The 24,777-nt window shown below is 60.3% G+C and overlaps 1 protein-coding gene across 3 annotated transcripts; it reads left to right on the top strand.

Annotated features, from left to right (window-relative positions):
• The first annotated feature begins 381 nt into the window (after positions 1-381).
• Positions 382-24,527, top strand: SLC29A4 (solute carrier family 29 member 4). 3 transcript variants are annotated; one of them, XM_047779462.1, is made up of 12 exons: positions 382-566; positions 11,787-11,872; positions 12,004-12,180; positions 15,594-15,719; positions 16,003-16,116; positions 16,627-16,755; positions 18,669-18,743; positions 20,017-20,261; positions 20,986-21,124; positions 21,239-21,426; positions 22,009-22,249; positions 23,324-24,527. In XM_047779462.1, exons 3-12 carry the CDS (start codon positions 12,018-12,020, stop codon positions 23,464-23,466), a joined length of 1,563 nt encoding a protein of 520 aa, XP_047635418.1. In that variant the 5' UTR covers positions 382-566; positions 11,787-11,872; positions 12,004-12,017; the 3' UTR covers positions 23,467-24,527. The 3 variants fall into 3 exon arrangements, with proteins under 3 accessions (XP_047635418.1, XP_047635417.1, XP_047635419.1); XM_047779461.1 differs by lacking the exon at positions 382-566 and adding an exon at positions 8,444-8,512; XM_047779463.1 differs by lacking the exon at positions 382-566 and adding an exon at positions 8,444-8,512 and having other exon boundaries at positions 12,007-12,180.
• Positions 24,528-24,777: the final 250 nt, after the last annotated feature.

The following is a 24,777-nucleotide window of genomic DNA, read 5'->3' on the forward strand; positions in this document are numbered from 1 at the left end:
TATGGCATGTATATCTGGATCAGCGAAGTATCCTCTTTATAATCAGAGGACACAACAAAGCTATTTTCAGCTCGGGGACAAATGAGTGCACTGCTAAATCAAACCCCAAAGCCCTGTGCTGCGGAGGCCAGGCCTGTCTTGCCGGTGGTTGGTGGCTTCCCTCTGCAGGGTGGGGCTCTGTCTACACAGTCAGGGGGAGCCATGAGGATGAAGGAGGCAGGCAGGGAGTTCTGGAGTCACAAGGCTGGATAGGAGCAGCTCCCGAGGCTCAGAGAGGGTGAGGGCCCCGCCCTGGGCCACACAGCCCTCGGGGCCCGGTGGCACTCCCCGCAGCTCTCCTGGGGCTGGGGCACCGGCGGCTGCTCGGGTGTTTTCTCAGCACTTGGGAACAGATGGCTCCAACTCCCACCCACGGAAGCCAAACATTTTCCCTGGTTACCCCGCTAATTTGCTCACAAGCCTCCTCTTGTAAACAGAGAGTACAAAGGCTCCTCCACCCAGCGTGTCTGACGAGCATATTCTGACTCCACCAGCAGAGGCCTCAGAGAGGGCACAGGAGGGTTCAGGTAAGCCTTGGGCAAGGCCCAGGTGTGGCCAGTCTGGGCTCCAGTCCTGGGTCTGCCACTCCTTCCCCAGGGGAGCCTGGCAGGGAAACCTTGGGCCAGCCTCTAGCATCCGGTCTTCTCACCTGCGAAATGGGCTCGCGAACTGCCAAGGAGGGGGACGTGAGCCGTCGCCGGGGCGCTCCTGGGATCGGAGTATCTGTAAGAGTCTGGTCCCCCTGCCTGCCTTCCTCTGGGCTCAGTATGGTGGCCCTGGGCTCTGGTGCCCCTCTGCCCCTGACCCAGTGGGTAGCTGGTTCACCCAGCCCCTCTCACTGACAGACACCACGTCCAGGCCCCCAGAGGCTTCTTAGCTGTGCGACCTGCAGCAAATGCCTTCACTCCCCTGGGCTTCATTGTTGTCTATAAAGTGGGGTGTCCTCAGGCCTCCCTCCTGGTGACACCTGATACCAAGGGTCACCCCTCCAATGGGAGGGTCTGTGGCAGATCCCTGGGGAGGGGGCAGGGGGCTGAGACTTTTCAGGTATGTAGGAGTTGGGGGGTTGAGGGACCCGTGTGGATAAAGCCTGGGAAAAGGCTCATTGTAGAGGGAGGGGAAGCTGCAGGATGTTGGGTGTGGCTGGTGCCTCAAGGGAGGGGCGGGGGGAGCAGTCCCAGGAGGGTTTGGAGCGTTTGGGGAGATCAGAGCTCCAGCAGCAGCGCCCGTCCCCCGAGGCTCCCGTCCCCACCCCCACGCTCGTCCTCAGCAGCCCTAATGAAGAGCTCTTCCAGCTAAAAGCGCCTGGAGCTGGTCCAGCATCTCCTGCCGTCCTGGCCGGCCTCCAGCAGCCGCCCCTGGGAGCCTTCATCCCCGCTCCCTGGCCGGCCTGGGCTGTCCTGAGGGGCAGAGGCCCAAGATGCCACATACGGCTCGGTTCCGAGTCCTGGAAACCTGGCCTGGGCCTGACTCCCTCTCCTCTCCCGGCCTAGGGGGCTGGGGGCGCTGGGGGGGCAGCATGACCTGCAGCACAGACGGGGCGACTGAGGAGGGCCCAGCCTCGCTGTGTGGCTCGGCCCCCACCCCCACCCCCGAGTCCCTGTGAGGGTTGGAGCAGAAGCTGCGCTTGGCCATGACCTGGCTCCTAGCTGGTGCCCGGAAGCGCCAGTCCCCGGCCCGTCCCGCTCAGCAACACACCCGCCGCATCTGTCCTTTTAGGAGAGAATCCTGGGGTTTTATTTCTACCATTTGCCTGTTTGCCCAGGAGGCTGCATCTCTTTTTCTCCAGAGTTTGTCGCTGGGGCACAGGCGGGGGTGGCCTGCGAGGCCAGCAGGGCCTTCTTCCCAGGCCCGGGGCCTTTCTGTCCAAGTCAGAAGGCGAGATCCAATAACTGGGGTCACTGGGAGCATGAAATCCGGCTCACGTACGGCTATGACCGTGATGGGTCACCAGGGTCACGGTCACAAGACCCACTGTCCCCAGAGGGAATCCCAGCCTCACCTCCCTGGCGCTGGCTTCCTGGGCTCTAATAGGGAGCTCCTGGGGTCCCTGGAGGGGTTGGAGGACGTGATGCCGATAAAGGCGGCTCCCAGCATGGGGGCGGCGGGGAGACCCCCATCCCTCTGCCATCGGCAGGGGCCCGGCCTGTGCACCACGTCCAGCAGGCCAGCCCTGGACAGCGCCCCCTCCGAGGCCTCCCCAGTCTGCCCGCTCCCTCTCCCTCCCCGGCTGTGTCCTGAGCAGAGCCTCTCCCTCCAGTCTCCGCCTGGGTCTGGCTCTTGGCTGCCTGTCCAGGTTGATGGGAAGATTCTAATGGGCTTTAAGTTAATAAGTTGGGAATAAATTAGGTTTGAGCTCCGCGGGAAGCAGATGGCAGAGCTGCTGTGGCCTGGAACAGCCCCCTTGGACAGCGGTGGAGGCGGGGCGGGGGGGCGGGGGCGCACACCCCTGGGCGCTCTTTCTTCCCTCCCCCAACCCCCAACATTTTATTGTGAACATTTTCAACCTAAAGAAGAGTCAGGAAACCCCCAGAAGTCTCCTGCCTGCATTTTGTTCTGGGTCTGAGAAAGCTGCCCATCTCCGCCCCGCCCCCATCCATCCTCCCACCCACCTTTCTTTTGTTTCTCTTTTTAGGGCCGCATCTGAGGCATACGGAGGTTCCCAGGCTAAGGGTCGAATCAGAACTGTAGCCACCGGCCTACACCACAGCTCACGGCAATAACGCCCGATCTTTAACCCACTGAGCAAGGCCAGGGATCGAACCCTCAACCTCATGGTTCCTAGTTGGATTCGTTAACCTCTGAGCCACAACAGGAACTCCATTTTTTTTTTTTTTTTTGCTAAGCTTCCTTTTTTTAATGCACTTCAGAATCAATTGCACCCCTAAACCCGCACAGCGTTGGCCGAGTTGTGGCAGATGGACTGTTTTGTCTGGTGGACACATTGGATTAGCCAGATTTGCTAATCCAATGCTAATCAAAATCTGGAGCGTATCACCCCAGACAGCCCCTTTATGTCTCCCACCCTCCCCGGTCACCTTCTCTGATTATCTCTGATTCATCCTGCCTCTTCTAGAAGGTCACGTGCATGGAAACGTGCATGTGGTATGTGTTCTATGTTTGTCTTTTTCCACCCAGGATAATGCACTTGACTTTCATCCTGTTATTGGGGGGACCAGCAGTATGTTCCTTTTCATTGCTGAGTAGTATTCCATGGTAAGGAAGGACCACAGTCTGTTTAACCATCTCCCCTTGAAAGGCCCTGCCAGGCTGTTCCCAGGTTTCTACTATTGTCCATAAAACCCAAATATGCCCTTATGTGGACATTTAATTTTGTTTTTTTGCTTTTTAGGGCTGCACGTGCAGCATATGGGGGTTCCCAGGCTAGGGGTTGAATTGGAGCTACAGCTGCCGGCCTACACCACAGCAACAGCAATGCCAGATCCAAGCCAAATCTGTGACCTACAACACAGCTCATGGCAACACCTTAACCCACTGAGCGAGGCCAGGGATACTTAACCCATATCCTCATGGATACTAGTAGGATTTGTTCCTGCTGAGCCACGACAGACACTCTCATTTAGTTTATTTTTAAGATTATCTTGAGTCCCTCCCTCCCCTCAAACCAAGCCCGCTCTGTGGCTGGGGGGGACAGAAAAGTACCTCAATACACCTGCTGGTCTTTGGGCGGGCACATTGCCCCTCACTGAGTCACCCTGGTGGGCCAAGATGGGACATGGTGGTCTGGGGTGGCGTCTACTCCTTGGGGAGGGATGGACAGTGGCTGGGCAGGCTGGTGGCTGTTGTCATGGCAAGAGTGGGAGTTATTCTTAAAAGTCCACCTTGGGAGTTCCTGTTGTGGCACTGGGACACAGGATCAATCCACATCCTAGCACAGTGGGTTAAGGATCTGGTGTTGCTGCAGATGCAGCGTCGGTTGCAATTATGGCTCAGATCTGATCCTTGGTCTGGGAACTGCATATGCCTCGGGGTGGCCAAAATAAATACATATAAAATTAAAATCCACCTTGGCCCAAAGTGTCACCTCTGAGATTTGTACCTGAGGGCACCCACCTGGAGGGTTGGTTATGGGCCCTCTGGAGGAATAAACCCAAGAGCCCCCAAGAAAGGAGTCACCCTGGGCAAAGATGAAATGAACAATATTGCCATAAAACATCATCTCAGGTCAAGCGAAACCTCAAAGTGCCATTGTCAGGAGTAAAAGACATGGGTAACAAATATTTCAGGTGGTGCCTTGAAACGCTCTCAACTAGATGAAAAGGCTTCTAAGAACCCGAAAAGCATGCATCTTAGACTCTCTGTTAGACTAGGGAGCTTCTAAAAAGGGCCTTGTCCCACAGCCCAGCACAGAGCGGATATCTCAGAGATGTGTGAGGGCGGTTTTTACCCAGTGGAGTGTATTTAATCTGATACATGGGAAGCCCACAAAGTTTTTAAAGCAATTATAATGGCATAGACTGGGCAGCTCAGCCAGATCCCTGTTGGTAGGACCTGAGCACAGAAACCCATTAGCCTTCCCGTCCATTCCTCAAATTTGAGTGTGTGGGAGAAAATGGGGAGAGGTCTGAGGGGGTCAGAACATTCTGGGCTTTGGGTGATATCCCTGGAGACACTGAGGAATCATGGAAATGAGCTAGCAGGAAAAGGACACCTTTTAGAAAACTCACTGTCCGCCGAGGGAGCAGGGCTGGGGGGCAGAGTCGGGGAGCCAAGAGATCACTGACAAAGCTCTGGTAGCCACTCCACTGAAAGATGATTTTGGGGGGGGCGCGTCTGAGCCATTTAGCGCAGCACTCAGGACCTGCCAAGGGAGGACCGAGCAGGGGCTTTGGTCCCTGGTGGTGGCGGTCCCCTGGTCACTCCATCCATGATGCAGGACCCACCCCAGCCTCTCTCTGCACCAACCTGGCAGCCTCCATGAGCCCAGATGACAGAACGGGGATGGCTGTGGGCCCCTCCTTCAATGCCTGCCACAGCCCATCCCCTGCTCCTTCCACGGGGCCTTAACTGGCTGCCTTTTTCATCTTGGCAGATGGCTTTTCTCCAAGGCAAGGAGGTTGCTAACAGGGGCCGGAGGACAGGCATTGACTAGCAGCATTCTTGCTGCTGTCAGCGAGGCTCGGGTGTCATCAGCAGTGACGGCAGGTCTGGCCCCGAGCCTGGTGTCCCCTGGCACCCCCAGAGAGGTCCCCAGGCCTAGCCACAGACGTCTGAAACCCCCTCCCCCATCTCCCCGTCTTAGCAGGTGGTGTCGAGACTGGAAGGAGAGTCACTCCCAGGCCCTCATATAACTTGGGGCCATCGGGAGCCAGGGCGTGCGGAGAGCGTGGGCCCGGGACAGCGAGGTAGACACGAGATGTCTCTCTCCCCACACAAATGCATTTTTAGTTTTTCATGAAAACCACGTGTGTGGTGAAAAGCACTACAAACAAACTGTTAAGGGCTTTCTGTAGAAAAGACAGAAAAACAGAGAAGAAAATAATGCCTCCCGTCCCCACATTCAATGGCAACCACCGTTGCGTATTTTGCTACCTTTTCCTTTTAGCATTTTCTCTACGTGGCGCGAAATGATCTTGTATGCAGAATTGCGCATCGTGTTTGTCCACTTGATGATAAAAAATTCAAAGTGTTCAAAAGGCTGCAGTAAAAAAAAAAAAAAAGTGTGTCCTTTCTCTGACCCCATCTCCTCAATCTCCGTCCTCAGAAGCCATCACTATTTGCGAATATTTTCTGCAGGGTTTTCTACCGATATTCACAAATGAGACTGGTCTCTCTTGTTTTCTCGGAGAAACTTTTGTCAGATGTAGGTGGTTCTCTTTTGTCCTGTGCTCTGGAATGACGAGGTTGCGCTTTAAGAGTTGAGTCGAAATCTGTTAATTCTGCGAAACGACCCACAGCCAGGGTGGATCTTTAGTGAAATTCTCTTCCCTCTGCAGTAAGTGCTCTATGGATTTCTTGTCTGATTACAGCGTGTCTTCTCATTTTGCTTTTCCCAGAAAATCATCTTTTTCCCGGTGTTTCCAATTTGGGGGCACAAAGCATCATGTATCTTTTGTATTTCTTCCCATTACCTGTTTCCCATTACGCTGCCAGTTTTCCATGTTATGATCAATTCTTCATGGAGTTCCCATTGCGGCTCAGTGGTGAACGAATCCGACTAGGAACCATGAGGTTGCGGGTTCGATCCCTGGCCTTGCTCAGTGGGTTAAGGATCCGGCGTTGCCGTGAGCTGTGGTGTAGGTTACAGACGCGGCTTGGATCCTGCATGGCTGTGGCTGTGGCGTACGCTGGTGGCTACAGCTCTGATTCGACCCCTAACCTGGGAACCTCCATATGCCGCGGGAGCGGCCCAAGAAATGGCAAAAAGACAAAACAACAACAACAAAAAAGCTTCATAACTGTACATCCTAGTGGTGGCTTACATGTTACTCCAATAGTTTTGCTGTTTTTTCCTTTCAAATGTAACAATCGTGTCACCTGTTCCCCACCCCGCTGACTATTCCTTATTTGCTCTTCTTGGGTAATCAGGCTATTTGCAATGTTTGGATAGTATGAAGAGCATTTTTTGTATATCAAGCCTTTTCTGTATTTAGCATCATTTCCTTAGGCTAGATTTTCTGCATCAAAGTCAGGTTTTTTAAGCCAATTTACCTTCCAGACGGGTTGTTCCAATTTGCGCTCCCACCAGGAACATAGGTTTAAAATCCTAGGTCAGGAGTTTCCCGGTGGCTCAGCAGGTTAAGGATCTGGCCTGGTCACTGCTGCAGCTCGGGTTGCTGCTGTGGCGCAGGTTCCATCCCTGGCCAGGGAACTTCCGCATGCCATGGGCGTGGCCAAAACCAAAAACCATCCAAAAAAACCCAGGTCAGAGCATGTTCCCTACTCTGGCTGAAACATTCCAGGGGCTCCAGTAAGACCCCCTTAGTCTGGTTTCTGCCCTTCCCCCACTTCTTCTCCCTCAGAACGACTCCTCCTTTCTCTGTTCCAGATACACTGGCCTTCTTTCTGAATAGAATGAGCTTCTTCTGGCCTCAGGACTTTGCACTGGCTGTTCCTTCTGCCCTGAACACCCTTCCCACAAACCTCCCCACCAGGGGCAAGTCTCACAGGTCCAGCGTCACCTTCTCAGAGTGGCCTTCCCTGACCACAATGATACCCATCCATTCCCGCAGACACGTGCAACTGCCTGTCCCACCAGGTCTCACAATCTTCTAGGCATCTAATGCTTCCAGAAATGATTATACCTGTTTATTGCCTGTGAAACCCCACGGGGCAGAGACCTGACCTGTCCCCTGCGTCTAGAACAGTGTCTCACATGCACCAGATACATTTTATTTACACGGAGGACAGCTGGGCATGGCTTCCTGCATCAGCCCTTTCCAAGTTCTAGAGCCAGGAAAGGCATCAGGCTCATAACTTTAATTACTTTGAACAACCGGCCGTGTCCCCTGACACCTCCTCCCCCCCCCCCCGCCCCCCACACAGCAGACGAAGGGAGGATAGGTTCCTTCCCATCGGTTCCTAGTTCCTATCCTTGAGGCTGAACCCCTTTCCTGGCATCAGACTCCCCCCACCCAAACCCCTGTCAGGGCGGTGTGCGGACCGTAAACCGAGGCTCAGAGAGGAGGGCGTGCTGGGATTAACAGCCCCCCGGAGGGTGACCATTCCGTCTCCTAGGAGAAAACTGAGGCTCCGTGAGGGGAAGCAATCCCGAGAGCAGGGGGGCCCAGCCAGGCAAGGGTGGGGACGAGGCGAGGGGGTGGCACGGGGCGGGGGTGGGGGTGGGGCTGCCGAGGCTCCTAGACCTGTCTGGGATTCACACTTTTTCCTGCCCGCGAAATCCTACTCATCTTCAAAACTTGAATCAGATCACTGGGTGACCTGTTCCCCCCTCCCCCAAGCGCTGTTGGCTTCCCCCGCGAGGGGACCCGGTTTGGGGAGGGGTAGATGGGAGGAGGGGGGGCAATAAGCCTGGGCACCCAGGCGGGGAGGTGGGCCTGGAGGGGTGGCGGCTCGATCAGCCACAGGTCACCCCGGGGTCACCGGAGCCGGCACGTCCCCGGGGCGTCCGGGACGCAGACTTGAGCCTCCGCCCCTCCCCCGCCCCTGCGGGCACTGCGGGCGGGGCAGGGCGGAGGGGGGCGGAGAAGGAGGAGGGCAGACGGGGCGGGGCTTCGCGCGGGGGGCGGGCCGGGGCGGAGCGCGGGGTCCCCCGCTGAGCTCGCCGCAGCTGCTGCGCCCCCCGGACGCTCTCGCCCGACCCGGGGGCCGGCCGACCGGGGACCGGCGGAGGGCGGAGGGCGGAGGACGCCGGCCGCGCCTGGCCGGAGGCGGGGTGCGGGGAGTGGAGCGCAGCGGGCCGGGGCGCGGGCGCCCAGGGGTCCCGGCGCGGGGGCGTTGGGCGCAGGCAGGGCCAGGCGCGCCGAGGACCCCGGGACCCGGCCGGGCTGAGGTAAGCGGTCACCGCGGGGGTGGCAGGCGCGGGCGGGGACGGGCTGGGACGCGGGGGACCTGTCGGAGCCTTTGTCTCAGGCGCGCGCGGCCCGGCTCCGCGCCTCTCCCCCCTCGGCGCCGGCTCCAGCTGCCCAGTCCTTTGGCGGGGACACGTGACCCCGGGGACCCCGAGTCCCCCACCCCTCATCCCAGAATGAGAGGGCCCCCACCCCAACCCTGTCCAGCATCCGGACCGGGCCAGCTCCCTACCAGCCCATCTGCGAGTGCAGGACGCAGACCCGGAAAGGGGAGAGTGGCCGGTGGCCCCAGGCCCTCTCAGGGCGAGGTGCCACCTCCTTCCCCGGGCACAGCCTGAGCTTCCTTCCACCTCAAGTTCCCCCCGAACCTCCTCCACCCCACCTCACCCTTTCCCGCAGCCACCCCGTCCCAGCTCTCCGGGAGGCGGCTGGAAGAGGTGGGGCCTGCACCCAGAGGTCACCTCAGGGTGGTCCCCGAGGCTCCGTTGCCTCGGAGCACAGGCCTGGGAACCAACTTTGTTGCTGATGGGGCTGGTCTGCGGAAGGAGCCTGGGGTCTGAGGGCAACGGAGGCACCAAGGCCAGGGGCCGGGGACTGGAGCTGGGCATCCCAGGAGCAGGCAGGCACCTGAGGCCAGTGCATTCATGCATCCTCCCTGGACTCCAGGGAGGGGGTGGCCCAAGCGGGTGGAAAGACACTTTCCTGTGGGCAGAACCGACAGGGGGGCGTTGGGGCAGCCCGGAACGCTTGGCTGGGACAGAGCAGCAGAGAACTCATGCGCTGGCCCAGGCGTGGGGACCACGGCCATCCAAGGGCATCCAGCCAGCCAGGACTTGGGGCTCACGAGGAGCCTGAGGCCCAAGGAGGACCAGCGGGCTGGCTTTGCTCATAGAATTCAGGCTCCCTTGTGCGCTCTGGCCGGAGATGGGACATGGCCCCTTAGAGGAGTGGCCTGGCCTTGGGGTCCACCCAGCACCTTCAGGGTGCTGGGGGCAGTCAGAACCCACGTGCACTCAGTCGCAAATGAAAAGGGGGAGCCAAAGGTGGTCGGGCTGCCGAGGCTCTGATACGTGCTGTGTGACCCCAGGCTTGGCTCTCTCTTCTCACTCGCTCTTTCGGCAAAGTGGGGGCATGAGTGGGGCTGCCAGGTCTGCTGGGGTCGGGAGCCCTCTGGGGCCCACAGCTGGGCCCCGGAGCAGAGGCTGGACCGCTGAGCACCTCCTCTGGGCAGCCAGCCTTCCGTCCTCACCCCCCCCACCCCCGCCAGACTTGGGGAGTACTTTCTCATCCTCTCCAGCCACAGGGAAACTGAGGCCCAGAGGGTGGCCCATTGAGGCAGTGATTGGGGTCCCTGCAGTGGGGGAGCAGAGGTCTCCGTTTCTGTCTTTAAATTTTAGTTAATAGGGGACCCAGGAGGAGGAGCAGGTGGGGGGCAGACCTGAGGCTCCCGGCTGCTGGGGTGTGCTGCACCGTTATGCGGTGGCAGGTGGAGGCCTGAAGCCCAGGAGAGGCGAGAGGAGGGGGGGAGCCTCGCGTGCCCCTGCCCTGCCTCTGTGAGAGGTCATATTAGGGGTCACGGGGCTGTGGCCTGGGGAGACAGGGCACCTTCCAGCAGGGGCCTGGAGGAGCACGTGGGGACAGTGGCTGAGGGTGGCAGCTGCCCGCCTCACCCATCAAGGGAGGGAGCAGTGGGGCTGCCTCCTGGCTTGATGCCAAGCACGTCTGCCCTCCCGGATGGCGTGGCCTCCCGGCTGGGTAGAAACCTCAGCATGTGGCCAGGCGTGTCCCGGGCTCTGCATCTGTCTCGGGAACCTCTGCTGAACACAGGCCAGGGGGTCAGGGTGGCCGTCCTCCAGGGCTGGAGGGAAGACCCCTTCTCTACGGCCGGTCCCTTCCTGGTCCCTCCTGTCTTGGATGGAGGCTGGATTGGCGGGGCCGGCGGGTGTCCAAGCCTCCAGTGCAGGGCCCTGCCCAAGGCCACAGTCATTCAAATTGGCTGGGCTCCGTGCTAAATCCTCTTCGTCCCCCCAGCTCCAGGTATGGCAGGCGGCCCAGGGCTGGGGGCTCCAGGATGAGCGCTGAGCCTGGTGCGGGGGCTCACACCTGGCTCCCCAGCCTCCAGGAGAAGCCTCTTCTCTGCTGCTCCTGGGTGCTGACCCCCAGCAGGCAGGGGTAGAACTCCCCAGCCCCAGGACCCACCTGGAAGCAGGGATAGTGCCCCACCTAAACCTCTCTGTGGGGCGCGAGGAAGTGGGGAAGGCTTGGGGAGCGCTGGGGAACTGGTCAGCATGCCCCCGTCTGGAGTCTGGGGGGGGTGGTAAACTGAGGCAGGGTTGCTGGAGGAAAGGTGGTGAAAGAAGCAGAAGTGGGAAGAGGGAGTTCCTATTGTGGCACAGCGGAAACGAATCCAACTAGGAACCATGAGGTTGTGGGTTCGATCCCTGGCCTCGCTCACTGGGTTGAGGATTTGGCGTTGCTGTGGCTGTGGTGTAGGCTGGCAGCTGTAGCTCTGATTTGACCCTTCGCCTGGGAACCTCCATGTGCTTGGCCCTAAAAAGAAAAAAAAAAAAAAAAAAAAAAGAGGAAGAAGCAGTAGGAGCAGCAGTGGGGGAGATGGACATGATTGAGAGAAAATCAGAGTAGCTTCCTAGCACGAGGGGTCCCTGAGGAAGCATCCTTCTTCCAGCTTCTCCTGTGGGCTCTGTACACCTGCCCAGGGCGGGCGGGGACACAGAGGTGCCACACTCAGAGTCCAATGCCGCCGTGCCCCATCTCTGTCTCAAATTCCCTCTGATGAGCGTGGCTCCTTTTTGCAAGCAGGGGAATGAAGGCTGTTAGGAAAACAAGTGGATCCATGTTTGAGGGAAAAAGCTAGACGCGCCCCCCGCCCCAGCCCCTACAGGGTTCCCTACGCCCTGCGGGGGTCTCTCCATCGAGACTCCAGCAGCTCCTTCCTTCCCTCCAAAGATAAGAGCTGACTGGGAGCCAGAGAAGCAGGAAGACCAAGGCAAGTCCCTCCTGCCCCTGCAGGACCGAGGGCTCTGGTGGCTCAGGGTCCCACCAACCTGGGCCCGGGTCCTGGCTCTGCCATTTACTGCCATGAGGCCCGGGTGGCGGGCAGGGAGGGCGGTCACCCTCACTTCGCGCTGCTGTCAAGTGCGTGAATATGGGAATCTCCTCGCAGAGGAAGGTGGCTGGCGGGACGCTCTGGCACACAGTGTTCAGAGTGTTTCTCCCCCATCTCTTTCTCTCCAGGCCCCCTGCTGCCGCCCCCAGGCAGGCCTCCGTGCTTGCTCGCTCAGCTTAAGACACAAGTCACGTGGCACCGCTCTTCCTCGGAGGTTTGTGTGCTCCAGCGCGCTGTTTCAGAAGAGAGAGGCCGGCACCCCGGGGGAGCAGGCTTGGCAGCGGGGCAGCGGGGTAGGGGACCTCTCCTGTCCCCCCCAGCCTGCCTCCTCTGCTTTCTCTGCAGCAGCACAGGCTGCCATGGGCTCCGTGGGCAGCCAGCGCCTCCAGGAGCCCAGCACAGCGGGCACACCGCACGGGAGCATGGTGATGAGCTTCAGCTTCGACAGCGGGCAGCTGGAGGAGGCGGCAGCTCGGGCCCAGGGCGGCAGGGCCAGGGGTATCCCCATTGTCACGGAGTCTGGTGAGTGAGGGTATGGCTGGGTCTACGTGCCCAAAGCAGGGATGGCCGTGGGAGCACGGCCCATGGAATCCAGGAGGCAGCATTGGTGAAGACGGGTTCGATCCGCTGCAGTGACAGACAAGCCCAGGGTCCCAGTGCCTTCCCTGATGCCGTGCCCAGGGAGGGCTGCATCTTAACATGGGCTTCCATGAGCGCCGGGCAGGCGGGAGGGCACGTGGCGAGTCACGCACTGCCCCGAGCACACCCTTCTACATGCAAGCGACACATAGTGTGTGGGTCACATACTTGGGCCAGAGGAAGCCAGGCCTCGCTCCAGTGGAGACAGGAAAGTGCCTGGAAAAAGGAGGGTTAATGTGAGGTTGGAAGACCTGGTTTTCCACCTGGCTGTGTGTCCTCGGCCAAGAGCCTCAACCTCTCTGAGCCTCAGGTGGAGGAAATAGGCCAGTTGCCTGTGTGATCAGACTTGCCGTGTGGGCAGCATGCGGGTCTGAAGTCAGGCAGGTTTGGGTTCAATCCAGCTCCTGTCTCAGGCCACTCTGGGACCTTGGTCAAGTCACTGCTGCCTGGGTCTCCGTTTCTGATCTGGAAAAGGGGAATGATCCTGGGGCCGCCCTAATGTGCTTGCAACAGAATCCACAAAACATGGCTTAGGACGTTTCTTGGCACTCGGAGGCCCCCTGTAAATAATAGCTCGTTTGGGGGTGGCTAGGTGGTACACTAGGACTGCTTCGGGCTTAGACATGGGGGCTTATTCTCAGGTTCTGTCCCCTCCCTTTGCAGGTGGGGCGTGGAGGTTCTGCTGGCCGAGCCCCGTGTTGGGTGGGGATGACTTCCCTGCACACGTGTGTGTGGACAGAGGCAGCTCGGGGCCCATCCCAAGGTGCCAGCCTTCTCCTGGCCAGGCAGTGGATATCATGTGGCAGTGGCCACGGAAGCGCAGAGTGGCTCTAGTAACCGTGGCAGTGGTGCTTTTACCTATAATGGCTGTGGGGGCAGGATCAGTCACGTTTCTACCAGAGCCAGTAGGAGATAGACAGACAGACAGACGGATGGACAGACTAGACAGAGAGCTGAAGGTGTTGTATAGATAGCCGTATATGGTTTAGGACAGGAAATGGGCGGACTAAAGGGGAGGCTGGCTAAGCCCATCTGAAATCCATAAGGCAGGTAGGCAGGAAGATCACAGGCAGGCTGGAACCCCAGGGGCATGAACTGTTCAGGGTCCTTACGCTCCGGGAAGCCTTTGCGGTCTTACCTGATTAGGTCAGGCCCACCCAGGGACATCTCCCTTTGCGTCAAACTTCAAGGACCTGATGGGAGGCTTTGCAAACTCTTTTCACCGCAGTACCTCGGTCAGTGTTTGATGGAACAACTGGGGACTGTGGTTCAGCCTGCCAAGTTGACCTATAAAACTGGCCATCACAAAATCCCCCCTTGCCAGCTCGGCTTCGATACACAGCTCCCTAAACCATACTTAATCTCCAAGACCAGGCACTAAGAGTCCACCCCCACCTGCCGTGACCCGACTAGCCCCGTCCCAACAAAAACACACCAGCCCTTCCCAGAGGATGCGGAGTCCTTGCATGGCGATATTCACACCTCGCCTTTGATACCCATCGCTCACATCCGGATACAGAGTTAATCCTACTTTGGACGAGGGGGTGAGAGAGTCACTGCAACAAAAACGTTTGTTTAACACACAGACACAAACACGTTCATATCAAAACAAGGAAGAGGAGTTCCCGTCGTGGCGCAGTGGTTAACGAATCCGACTAGGAACCATGAGGTTGCGGGTTTGGTCCCTGCCCTTGCTCAGTGGGCTAACGATCCGGCGTTGCCGTGAGCTGTGGTGTAGGTCGCAGACGCGGCTCGGATCCCGCGTTGCTGTGGCTCTGGCATAGGCCGGTGGCTACAGCTCCGATTCAACCCCTAGCCTGGGAACCTCCATATGCCGAGGGAGCGGCCCAAGAAATAGCAACAACAACAACAACAAAAAAGACAAAAGACAAAAGACAAAAAAAAAAAAAAAACAAGGAAGAAAGCTTCGTGACCCTTTGTCCTGGTGCCGGCGGCTGGTCACGTGGTCGTCGCTGGTGTTGATAGCTTCCTTCTGCCACCACCCATCCCATATCCCCGTGGTCCTCCACGAGCACCTTAGCTGGTCACGGTTCTTTGCCGCGTGGGTCACCCACCAGCAGTCCTGCTGGAAGTGGGGTGGTTTAGTTTCCCATTGACTGTATGGCAGGGAGTAGACCTCCTAGGAGAGACCAGGAGGGATCTCCTGTCTGGCAGACGTACTCTCCAGCAAGCTGATTTCCCACGAAAATCAGGATCCATCAGCCGGTACAGCAGCTCCATCCCCTGCCCGTTGATTCAGGGGCAGGAGGAGTCCAGGGTGGCCAGGGCAGCAGGAGCGTGGGTCTCAGGGCAGAACCGTTCCTCCCTTTGGAACTGAGCTCCTGGACCAGCGGAGCCTCGAGTCAAGGGGTGGGAGGCGGACATCCTGCTAGTGGATCTCTAAAGTGTGTAGCGACTGGTCCCTCTCCCACGTCTGCCAGAGGCTCCTGGATTCACAAACACTAACCCTAGGAGACGCGGCCCCCTAGTGGATGCGGACTCAGAGCTCAAACACTGCCTCAACCCCAGCAGGTCCTGACACCCAGCTGGCCCTGTAGCTGAGTCTCCGAAAGGCGAGACCTTTCTGTTGAGCCAGCTGCTTCAGTGGCCGTGATGGTGAAAGTCATGGTGGCAGCGGCCCCTTGGTGGTGGGTCCCGTGGCCGTGCTATTGGAGGTTGTGTATCGAGCAGCCCTGACCGTGGACTGGGGCAGCTGTGGCCATGCTGGTGGATGGTGGCCTTGGTGACACTGACCAAGGTTAGAGCAGCTGTGGAGGTGATGGCAGTGGTTGTGACAGCGATGATAACAGCTGTGATGCTGCGGCTTTGGCAGCCATGACGCCAGGGACAGATGGCAGCCGTGATGCTGGTGGATGCGGCGGCCACGGTCACGATGGGCCGTGGATTCAGTGATGATGGTCGTGTTGGTGGCTGCGATGGTGACAGTGGCCGTGGTGTTCGGTGACTCCTGACAACGGCCATGATGGTGGTGATGTAGGCAGCTGGAGCCAGAGTGATGGAGCGTGGCCGTGGTCATTTTGGCTTTGGTGGTTTGGATATGGTAGGAGTAGCCATGATGGCTAAGGTGGCAGTGGTTCTGGTGGCAGTGGCAGATGACTTGGTGGGATGCCATGTCTGGTTAGGGCGACAGTGGCTGTGGTGATCATGACTGGGTGGTGCTGTGGTGGACTGTGGCCAAGGTGGTGGACTGCGGCCCTGATGTGGTGGCCGTGGCTGTGGCCGTGGCCGTGAATGGGCTTTCCTCCCTGTCACCCGGCGTCTGTGTTTATCGGCAGAGGAGACGGTGCCCGATGACCGCTACCACGCCATCTACTTCGCGATGCTGCTGGCTGGCGTGGGCTTCCTGCTGCCATACAACAGCTTTATCACCGACGTGGACTACCTGCACCACAAATACCCAGGTGGGTCCCCCGCAGTGGGGTCCAGCCGTCCCAGGCTGGCCTGTGCACTCAGCTCTGGCCCTCCTCTGCCTTCCAGAAACCCCTGGGGCGGCACCCTGCCAGCGGAGCCCATGTTATTCAAACCCTAGCTATGAATTGCCCTGTGACTTGCCAGGGCAACCCCTCACCCTCTCTGGGCTGTCAGCGCCTTTGGGCAGAGCAAGGAGGCAGTGCCTGGCGGGGGCAGGTGCAGAGGGTGGGGCTCCCCTGAACCCCTGCCCCCGCTGCCCCGCCCCCACCACAGGGACTTCCATTGTGTTTGACCTGAGCCTCACGTACATCTTGGTGGCCCTGGTGGCTGTCCTCCTGAACAACGTGCTGGTGGAGAGACTGAGCCTGCACACCAGGATCACCGCGGGTACGCTGCCCTCCCGGCTCCCAGCTCTCACACACCTGGCCTGTCGCTCACCCCTCCATTTCCCGGCGCCTCCATCTCCTTGTCTGTGAAAGGGGTGCCCTTCCAGGGAATGCCACGGGGTTCAGCATGCGAAAAGAGGTTCAGGTCCGTTTGGGCGCAGCGCAAGCTGTCAGGATGCCTGCTCCTGGGGAGGCTTTTGAGCGCCCCTCTCGTGTCCCAGCGGCCCTTGCTCTTCCTCCCCCCACCCCCGGTCATCTCCATGGTGACGGTCAGCTTCCCAGCCCAGCTCAAGGGCACTTCTTCCAGGAAGGCTTCCGGATGTCCCCTTAGACCTCTAAGATGTCCCCGCCCTCCTGCTGTTAAGAGGAAGGGCAGAGAGCGGGCACCTCAGTGCTGGCTGCAGGGGAGGGGTGGGAGGAGGGGGCTCCCCGCCCCCTCCCGCTCATGCCCCGCCCTCCCACGCCCCGCCCCCCCCCGCTCATGCCACGCCCCCCGCCTCTCCCCACACAGGCTACCTCCTAGCCTTGGGCCCCCTCCTCTTCATCAGCATCTGCGACGTGTGGCTGCAGCTCTTCTCTCGTGACCAGGCTTACGCCATCAACCTGGCCGCGGTGGGCACCGTGGCCTTCGGCTGCACAGGTAGGGCCGGGGCTGGGCCCCTGGGCGCCCACCGCGGGCCACCCCACCTGTCCCGCCTGCACGCTGGGGGCGTGCCACACTAGCAGGCTCGGTGCTGGTATGTGCACATGTGCACACACGCTGCACGCCCGCCGTGGTCCTGGTGTGCAGGGAGGGAGGTCCCTGGTATTCCCAGGTGAAAACTGGGCTTCACCAGCTCCCCTGCCCGCGTCACTGTGTCAGTGTGTTTCTCTAGGGCGGTAGCTTTCAAACTTATTTTACCTTTTTAATTTGCAACTACTTCAAACCTACGGAAGGTTGCAATTATAATGAGTTCCGATATACATTTCCCTAGACTCACCAGTCGTTAAACGTTTCGCTGCATGTGTTTTCTCTCCCTTTCAGGCTTTCTTTGTCCTTTCCTCCCCCACCTTCTGAAGAATATGTGACTATATGTAGATAATTTCCCCCTAAATATGTGTAAATATAAAACCTATGTTTTCCCCTCAAGCCGTTTGCAGGCATCACCTTCCTTCTTGCCTCAGTACTAACCATTCAGGGTATTTTAAGTAACAGTTAAAGCTAAGACATTTCTTTTAGAACCACATTTACAACTGCCAAAAGCAGGAGTTCCCTTGGTGGTTCAGCGGTTAACGAACCCGACTAGGATCCATGAGGATGCAGGTTTGATCCCTGGCCCTGCTCAGTGGGTTAAGGATCCGGCGTTGCCATGAGCTGTGGTGTAGGTCGCAGATGCGGCTCAGATCCCACATGGCAGTGGCGTAGGGCAGCAGCCGAAGCTCTGATTCCACCCCTAGCCTGGGAACCTCCATATGCTGCAGGTGTGGCCCTAAAAAGCAAAAATAATAATAATAATAATAATAACTGCCAAAAGAAGGACATTTAACATGGATACAATAATATTATCGAATCTGCAATTCAAATTCAAAGTTCATTCATTGTCGTGATAATGTCCTTTATAGCATTTGAGTTTTCTGCCCTGGACTCAGCCCAGAATCACACACTGCGTTAGCAGTCACACCTGTAGCTTCCTTTAAGCTGAATAGTCCTCCGCCTTCCTCTGTCTTTTGTGGCAGTGACATTTGGAAAGGTCCAGGCCAGTTGTTTTGTCGACATTCAAACTTTTTTGACTGTGACTTCCAGGAAGAAATACATTTCACAGCCTGACCCAGCAAACGTGTGTGTGTGTGTCTATAAATGAAATCCAGGCTCCCTGAACCAATAGTCTCAATCTAGGCGTTTGACTCGGGTCTGTTTTGCTCTGTTCTGTTCTACTTTGTACCAACCAGAGGCTGGTAATGACCAGGAGACCCGCGTCTGCAGCCCTGCCCCAGGGTTATGTCAAGGCCCTGGGTCTAGACTGCAGGGTGTGATTGCCGTGGATGCCCTCTTTGGTCAGAACGAGAGAGGTTATGCGGTGGCACCAAATGAGCCCAGAAATCCCAGTGGCGTCACAGAACCAGGCTTATTTCTGGCTCTTGCTCCCTGGCCAGTGTGTGAGCGGGTGGCACTCACTGACTGACAGCCACTCCCCACCTGTAACAGGCGGCCTCTGCTGTGACCACCTCTGGGAAAAGAAAGACTGGAAGGCCACGTGGGCGTTTCCTACCTGGTCCAGGAGTGACACGTGTCACTTCTCCTCGGGTTTCAAAGACCAGAGGTGGCAGAGGAGCCTGGCCAGCACCCAGGGCGCCGACGGGGAAGGCGGGGCTATGCGGTGGGCGGTGCTGTTGCCATGACGCCCTGCGACGCGGCTGGACCAGATCCCTCTGCCGCCCGTGGTGGTAATATCTTTCCCCCACCTGAACTCTTGCCAACACAGTGTTCTCGAACTTCTGATTTTTGCTCCAAGAGGACGGACGGGTGACAGGTGGTGTCTCATGGCTGTGCTCTCTCTCTCTCTCTCTCTCAAGTGCAGCAATCCAGCTTCTATGGGTACACGGGGATGCTGCCCAAAAGGTACACGCAGGGGGTAATGACGGGGGAAAGTGAGTATCTGCAGACCCCCGGGAGCTGCCTGGGCTGGGGACCCTCTTCCTGGGACCGAGAGCGGGCTCAGGCGAGCTCTGGGCATGTGCTGCTCGGGATCGCCTGGCCGGGGGTGCTGGGACTCCCACCCGCAGGGATGGGCGGGACTGGGCTGTGGTGGGCGTGGTCTCTTTGGGGTGTGGTTCTTTTTGTTGTGAGAAGCGCATGCCGCCCTGAGCACGGGTCTTGAATATTCTGTGTGTGGTATGTGTGTGCCGGGGTAGCTGATCCCGCCCCCTGCCCGTGATGTCAGGTCCCATCCCTCAGCGTCAAGCTCTCCTCAGAGCCCCAGACCCACGAGCCACCCCCACTCTGTGGGCCAAACTCGCTTTCCCAAGCCCACCTCATTTCCCATCTGCGCCTGCTCAGTGAATGGCTCCCTTTGCTCAAACCCAAAACTCATCGGACACCAAGCTGTGTGGACCTGTCCTCCAGGCTAATTCCTCTGCTCCAGGCAGCTGACTCCCCCTCTTGCCCTGCCACCCCCTCTTAACGCAGGCCAGCGCCACCCCGAGCCAGCGCCAGGCATCAGGGGTCCCAACTTCGAAGCGCCTTCCTCCAGATGTCCTATCTTCCTCGATGGGCCTGGCTCCGCCGTGTGATGGGCCAGGAAGCTGGGCCCAGGCAGGACCCTTGTGGACTCTGGTCCCCATTCCTCCCCTTTGGGGTAAACTGTACCCTCTGCCATGTGGTGAGGTCGACCAGATGCCCCCGAGGCTCCAAGCCTTCTGTCTGTGGAGTCTGGTTCCAGAAAGATACCCTGCTTGCTGTGACCCCCCCCCACCGCCACACACCCTCCCCTGTGACTTCAGGACCTGGTTCCAAGCCCACCACTTCCTTTCAGCTCCTCAAACCCATGCACAGAGCTCATGCCAGCCTCCTGCTCATCCCCTAGTCTCTGCCTTTTCTCCCAAGTCGTGCATAGTTGTTGGTGTTTTTCTGTGACTCGTTTGTGGTCTCTCCCCACTGAGCCCCAGGAAGGAAGGTTCTTTGTGTGTCATCCCCACTGTATCCCCAGGGCTAGAATGATGCTGGGCACCCAGCAGGCACTCAATAAATGCTCCTGGTGTGTGTGTGTGTGTGTGTGTGAGTGTGTAGACAGTGGGGCCAGGGAGCAGTCTCTGAGGACACATCCTCTGGGCAGCCCAGGGCCATTCTGAGGGCTGTGGGGTGGTTGTGACTGGTGGGGCCGAGTGGGCAGCGAGGCCCGGCCTCCCGGCCCCTTCCGCGCAGGCACGGCGGGCGTGATGGTCTCCCTGAGCCGCATCCTCACCAAGCTGCTGCTGCCGGACGAGCGCGGCGGCACCCTCATCTTCTTCCTGGTCTCCGCGGGCCTGGAGCTGCTCTGCTTCCTGCTGCACCTGCTAGTGAGGGGCAGCCGCTTCGTGCTCTACCACACCGCGCGGCCCCGCTGCGGCCGTCGGGGCAGGGCCGGCTACCGCGTGCACCACGACGTCGGCGCCCAGGACGTGCGCTTTGTAAGTACCCGTCCCACTCCCTGGGCCGCTCGCTGTCAGCGCAGGCTCCGGCTCCTTCTGTGGCCTGAGATTCCTTCCTCTATCCTGTGGCTTAAGGTTTCATGCCTTGGTGGCACCACACGTCTATATCCTGAGCCCCACTGGCTGGGATGGAACCAGGTCTGTGGCTTGAAACCCACAGGCCCACACCTGTGGCCTGAGCCCCGTCCTGGCGGCCAGCGCGCCCTCTGGTGGCGCTATGGCCACATGGCCTCCATCGGGCCCAGGAATGGCAGGTGTGGATGCTTGAGGGCACCTGGAGGATGAGGCGCAGGGAAGCCGGGCCATGAGGAGCGCAGGGAGGAGGAGCCAGAACGTTCACCAAGACGTTCTTCCAGCGAGTCACCCTCGCTGGGCGCTTGGCTGGGGACACTGCTGTGAGCCAGAGACCAGGAGACAGGCCGGAGGGAGGCCTGCTGTGAAAAAGCCCACATCAGCAACTGGGGCCTCCTAAATGGTCGGGAGGCTTCGCTGAAGAGTGACTCAGGGCTGAGACCTGACGCGCGTGGAGGGGCCCCCGGAGACCCACGGAAGGGCGGGGCGGGGCTGAGGAAGGCGCATGCGCAGAGGCTCCGCGGCTGGGAGGAGCTTGGCGTGTTTGCTGGACGGCGGGCGAGGATGAAGATGGGCGGGAGGCCGCGAGGGGCCTGCACCCAAACCCTGGCCCGGCCCGGCCTTCCTCCAGGAGCACCAAGGCCCAGCCCTGGCAGATGCCGGGTCCCCAAAGGACAGCCCAGCCCATGAAGTGACCGGCGGCGGGGGAGCCTACACGCGCTTCGACGTGCCTCAGCCGAGAATCCGGCGCAGCTGGCCCTCCTTCCGAGGTGGGGGCGGGCTGGACCCCGTCGTCGGGTCTGCGCACGTGGGGGTGCCCCGGCGGTCGGGGGGGGGCCCTCGGGCTGCCGGCCTCTGACCCCCGCCGCCGCCGCCGCCCACAGCCCTGCTGCTGCACCGCTACGTGGTGGCCCGCGTCATCTGGGCCCACATGCTGTCCATCGCCGTGACCTATTTCATCACGCTGTGCCTGTTCCCGGGTCTTGAGTCCGAGATCCGCCACTGCATCCTGGGCGAGTGGCTGCCCATCCTCATCATGGCCGTATTCAACCTCTCGGACTTCGTGGGCAAGGTGGGAGCCCGCCCGTGGGGAGGGTCCCCGGGGAGGCATGGGCCCCAAGCTGAGGGTGCGAGTGGCTCCAGGTGGGGAGGCGGGGGCTGCCCTGACTGAGACCGGAGGGCGCTTGGAGGGTTTGCGGTCCCGGAGGCCGGTCCCAGGTCTCACCCTGGCGCCCTCCTTTCTCTAGTTAAGGGGTCGCAGCACAGGTGTAGGCACATGAAGTCCCCTGAGTTGGGGGGGGGGGCGGCAGGAACACTCAGAAATGCTGGCCTGTCGCTGCTCTTCTCTACAAGGTTGCAAGGCTCAGAGAGGGGAAGCCATCTGCCTGGGCTTCCACAGCTGAAAGGACTTAATGAGTGGGTTCAGCTGCTGCCACTTCCCCGCCCGTCCCTCTGGGCCTTGGCGGCCTCGTTTCTCAAATAGGGTCCAGAGCCTCACCCAGTGAGGAGGTTGGAGGGTTTTTCGGTGGCCGAAGCTGGGAAGAGATGGGGACACGGCCTGAGCCCTGGGTGTCTGGGCTTGTGCCCCGAGGCTGCCAGGGAGACGCAGGCGGAGGGAGAGGCGGGGCCCACATGTCTGCCTCCCTCCCCGCAGATCCTGGCGGCGCTGCCCGTGGACTGGCGGGGCCCGCACCTGCTGGCCTGCTCCTGCCTCCGCGTCGTCTTCATCCCCCTCTTCATCCTGTGCGTCTACCCCAGCGGCACGCCCGCCCTCCGCCACCCGGCCTGGCCCTGCGTCCTCTCGCTGCTCATGGGCATCAGCAACGGCTACTTCGGCAGCGTGCCCATGATCCTGGCGGCCGGCAAAGTGAGCCCCAAGCAGCGGGAGCTGGCAGGTAAGGCCCCCGCTCAGCCCCTGCGGCCCACCCACAGCCCCTGCTACCAGGCAGGGCACGCCAGGCCCGTGGAAGTCAGGTCACACAGAGACACGTGCGTTTGGGTCCCAGGGCCAGGTTGGCCTCGGGGCTCGTAGTGTGCGGGCGTGTTGAACAATCTCTTACTCCTTCCGTCACCCACAACTGCTCGGGGTGGGGGGGCTCTGCCATGCGCCACGCACTGTTCTGAGCGCTGGAGACACAGTGGCGACAAAACGGTGGTCTCTGTGCTTCTGGGGTTGATAGTTCGTGGGTGACAAAGGGACAAATAAGAAAACGATGTGATACGTTGTATGGTGCCGAGGACGATGGAGGATTGCGAACCAGTGGCGGGCTAGGGGGTCTGGGTGGGGTTAAAGGGAAGCAGAGCAGTCTGGGAAGGCTTCCCTGAGGAGGTGACTTGAGCAAAGACCTGGAGGAAGCAGTGAGGGGCTGGACGCATGGTAACGCACGGGCAGAGCGTCTGAGGTGCCGGGAACAGCTTGTGCAAAGGCCCTGGGGCGGCAGCGGCAGGGTGTGCCAGGGCAGTGAAGAGGGGAGGGGCCTGGAGGAAAACGCTGGCACCTGGACCTAGTTTGACTGTCGGGCCCCCGTGGCCGCGGCTGACGGACTAGGAGATGGGGAAAGAGAAAAGGACAGGGGCCAAGAAGGCCCCCCGAGCTCCCTACTGCTCCAGCCAAGAAGGCTGGCTTGCCGTCAAGGGAGGAGGGGACAGAGCCCGCGTGGGGACGGAGCACCGAGGCAGGTTCCGGACACGGGACCATTCAGGAAGCCTGTTAGACGAGGGAGCACTTGGAGATGGGAGATGAGATGGAGAGAAGCAGGCGAGGCCTGGGCACCCGGCCCGCGCCATCGGGGCGTAACTGTCCCCGGGCGGCCACCTCCCTGGGCGTGAGCTGGCCGTGGTCACTGCTCAACACCCGGGAAGCCCAGGCTTCGGCTCCAGTCCTTGGTCAAGCGGCCGCTGCAGGGCCCCTCCACCCCCCCCCAGGGGGCCCGCCGCTCCTGCCCGCTGAGGTCCCGTCCCATCCGCAGGAAACACCATGACCGTGTCCTACATGACGGGGCTGACGCTGGGCTCGGCCGTGGCCTACTGCACCTACAGCCTCACGCGGGACGCCCACAGCAGCTGCCTCCACCCCGCCGCCGCCAACGCCTCCCTCCCCGCCGGCCTCTGAGCCAGGCCCGGGCCCCCAGCCCTGCCCAGGGAGGGCCGCCGGGGCCCCCTCCCCACCCCTGCCGCAGTGCCTGCGGGGGCCCCGGCCTCCTCCCCGTGCCCATGACGCCACCCTGTCCAGGCTCAGCCGCCGTCACTCCAGCCCCAGGGTTCTGCCAAGGTCTTGGATGCCTGGGGGTGTTGCTGCCACCAGGGTCCCGCCAGCACTGTGGTCTGTGTCCCGCCTCACACCCGCCCCCGCCAGGTCTGGTGGCCCCGGTGCTCTATGGGGTCACTCACAGCTGTCCCCATTTGGGAGAGCAGACCACACGCCGGTGTCCCCTCCTGGCGACGGTCATCTTGGGCTGCTGGGAGGGCCCCACGGCCTCGACTACACTGTCGCTGCCCAGCACCTGACTCAGCACTTCTTTCACTGGGGACCCCTCCCCACCCGGTCACCCCGCAGGCCTCCGCCCTCTGCCCGTCCTTAGACTCTAGTTCTCCCACACTCAGCACCTTCTCTGGGAAGGAGCCGGGGCCCAAGCCGTGCGTCTGGAAGGTCTCAGACCACGGTCTGTCTGCGCTGGCCTTTCTGCAACCCCAGCTTTGGTGCCAACCTGGGTGCAGCCCCCGACCCCCGCCAGCCCCTCCCCATGCACCCTGGTACCCACCTGATGCTACAGGCCTGGGGGTCTGTGCCTGCCTGGGGGTCCCCATTAGCTTCTCTGGACCTTCACCTGTCTGATAAGGAGGGGGACAGTGTGGGGACACAAAGCAGGGCCCATAGCCTGGCTGAAGTCATGACCTAGACCTTGAACCCTGTCCAGGGAGGCCCACAGAGGGTCGGATGTGCCCAGGAGTCCCTGGCAAATGGGGAGGAATGGGGGTCCCTCCAGAGCTCTAGGCTGGCTGGGCTGGGCGCCCCAGGCCGGGGGAGGGGACTCCTGGAGTGTCGCGTCAAAGATGGGCTACCCTCCCGCACCCACAGCCCCGCCGGGACTGCCCCTCTGTGTCCTGTCCACCCGTCTGTCCACTAACTGTACCGCACTGGCCATTAAAGGTGAAGGCAGAGCGCCTGCCCCACCACCGCGTCCAGGTAGCGTCTGTGCCGCCATCTCCGCCCCTGGGGTGGGAGGAGGGGCCTTGGCGGGACGAGGCCCCCTGCCTGCCTGGGACCCCCCAGTCTTCTGTCCACACACCTGGTAGGACGTGGTTGTGGGGAGGGGGTGGACAGTGGGGATGGAGGCAGGAAGCATTGGGGTTTTATGGGTGCCTCGGTGTCCCTGTGGCCCTCAGGCGCTCAGGGATAGTAGCTCCTCCCGAAGGGGGAGCG

This window comes from Phacochoerus africanus, chromosome 5 (genome assembly GCF_016906955.1).
Source record: "Phacochoerus africanus isolate WHEZ1 chromosome 5, ROS_Pafr_v1, whole genome shotgun sequence".
Classification (NCBI taxonomy): domain Eukaryota; kingdom Metazoa; phylum Chordata; class Mammalia; order Artiodactyla; family Suidae; genus Phacochoerus; species Phacochoerus africanus.

Coding starts and splice junctions, on each gene's coding strand:
- SLC29A4 (XM_047779462.1), top strand. CDS start 12,018: ATGGGCTCCGTGGGCAGCCAGCGCCTCCAGGAGCCCAGCACAGCGGGC. Junction 16,117..16,626: donor GCACACCAGGATCACCGCGG/GTACGCTGCCCT, acceptor CTCCCCACACAG/GCTACCTCCTAGCCTTGGGC. Junction 18,744..20,016: donor GGGGGTAATGACGGGGGAAA/GTGAGTATCTGC, acceptor CCTTCCGCGCAG/GCACGGCGGGCGTGATGGTC.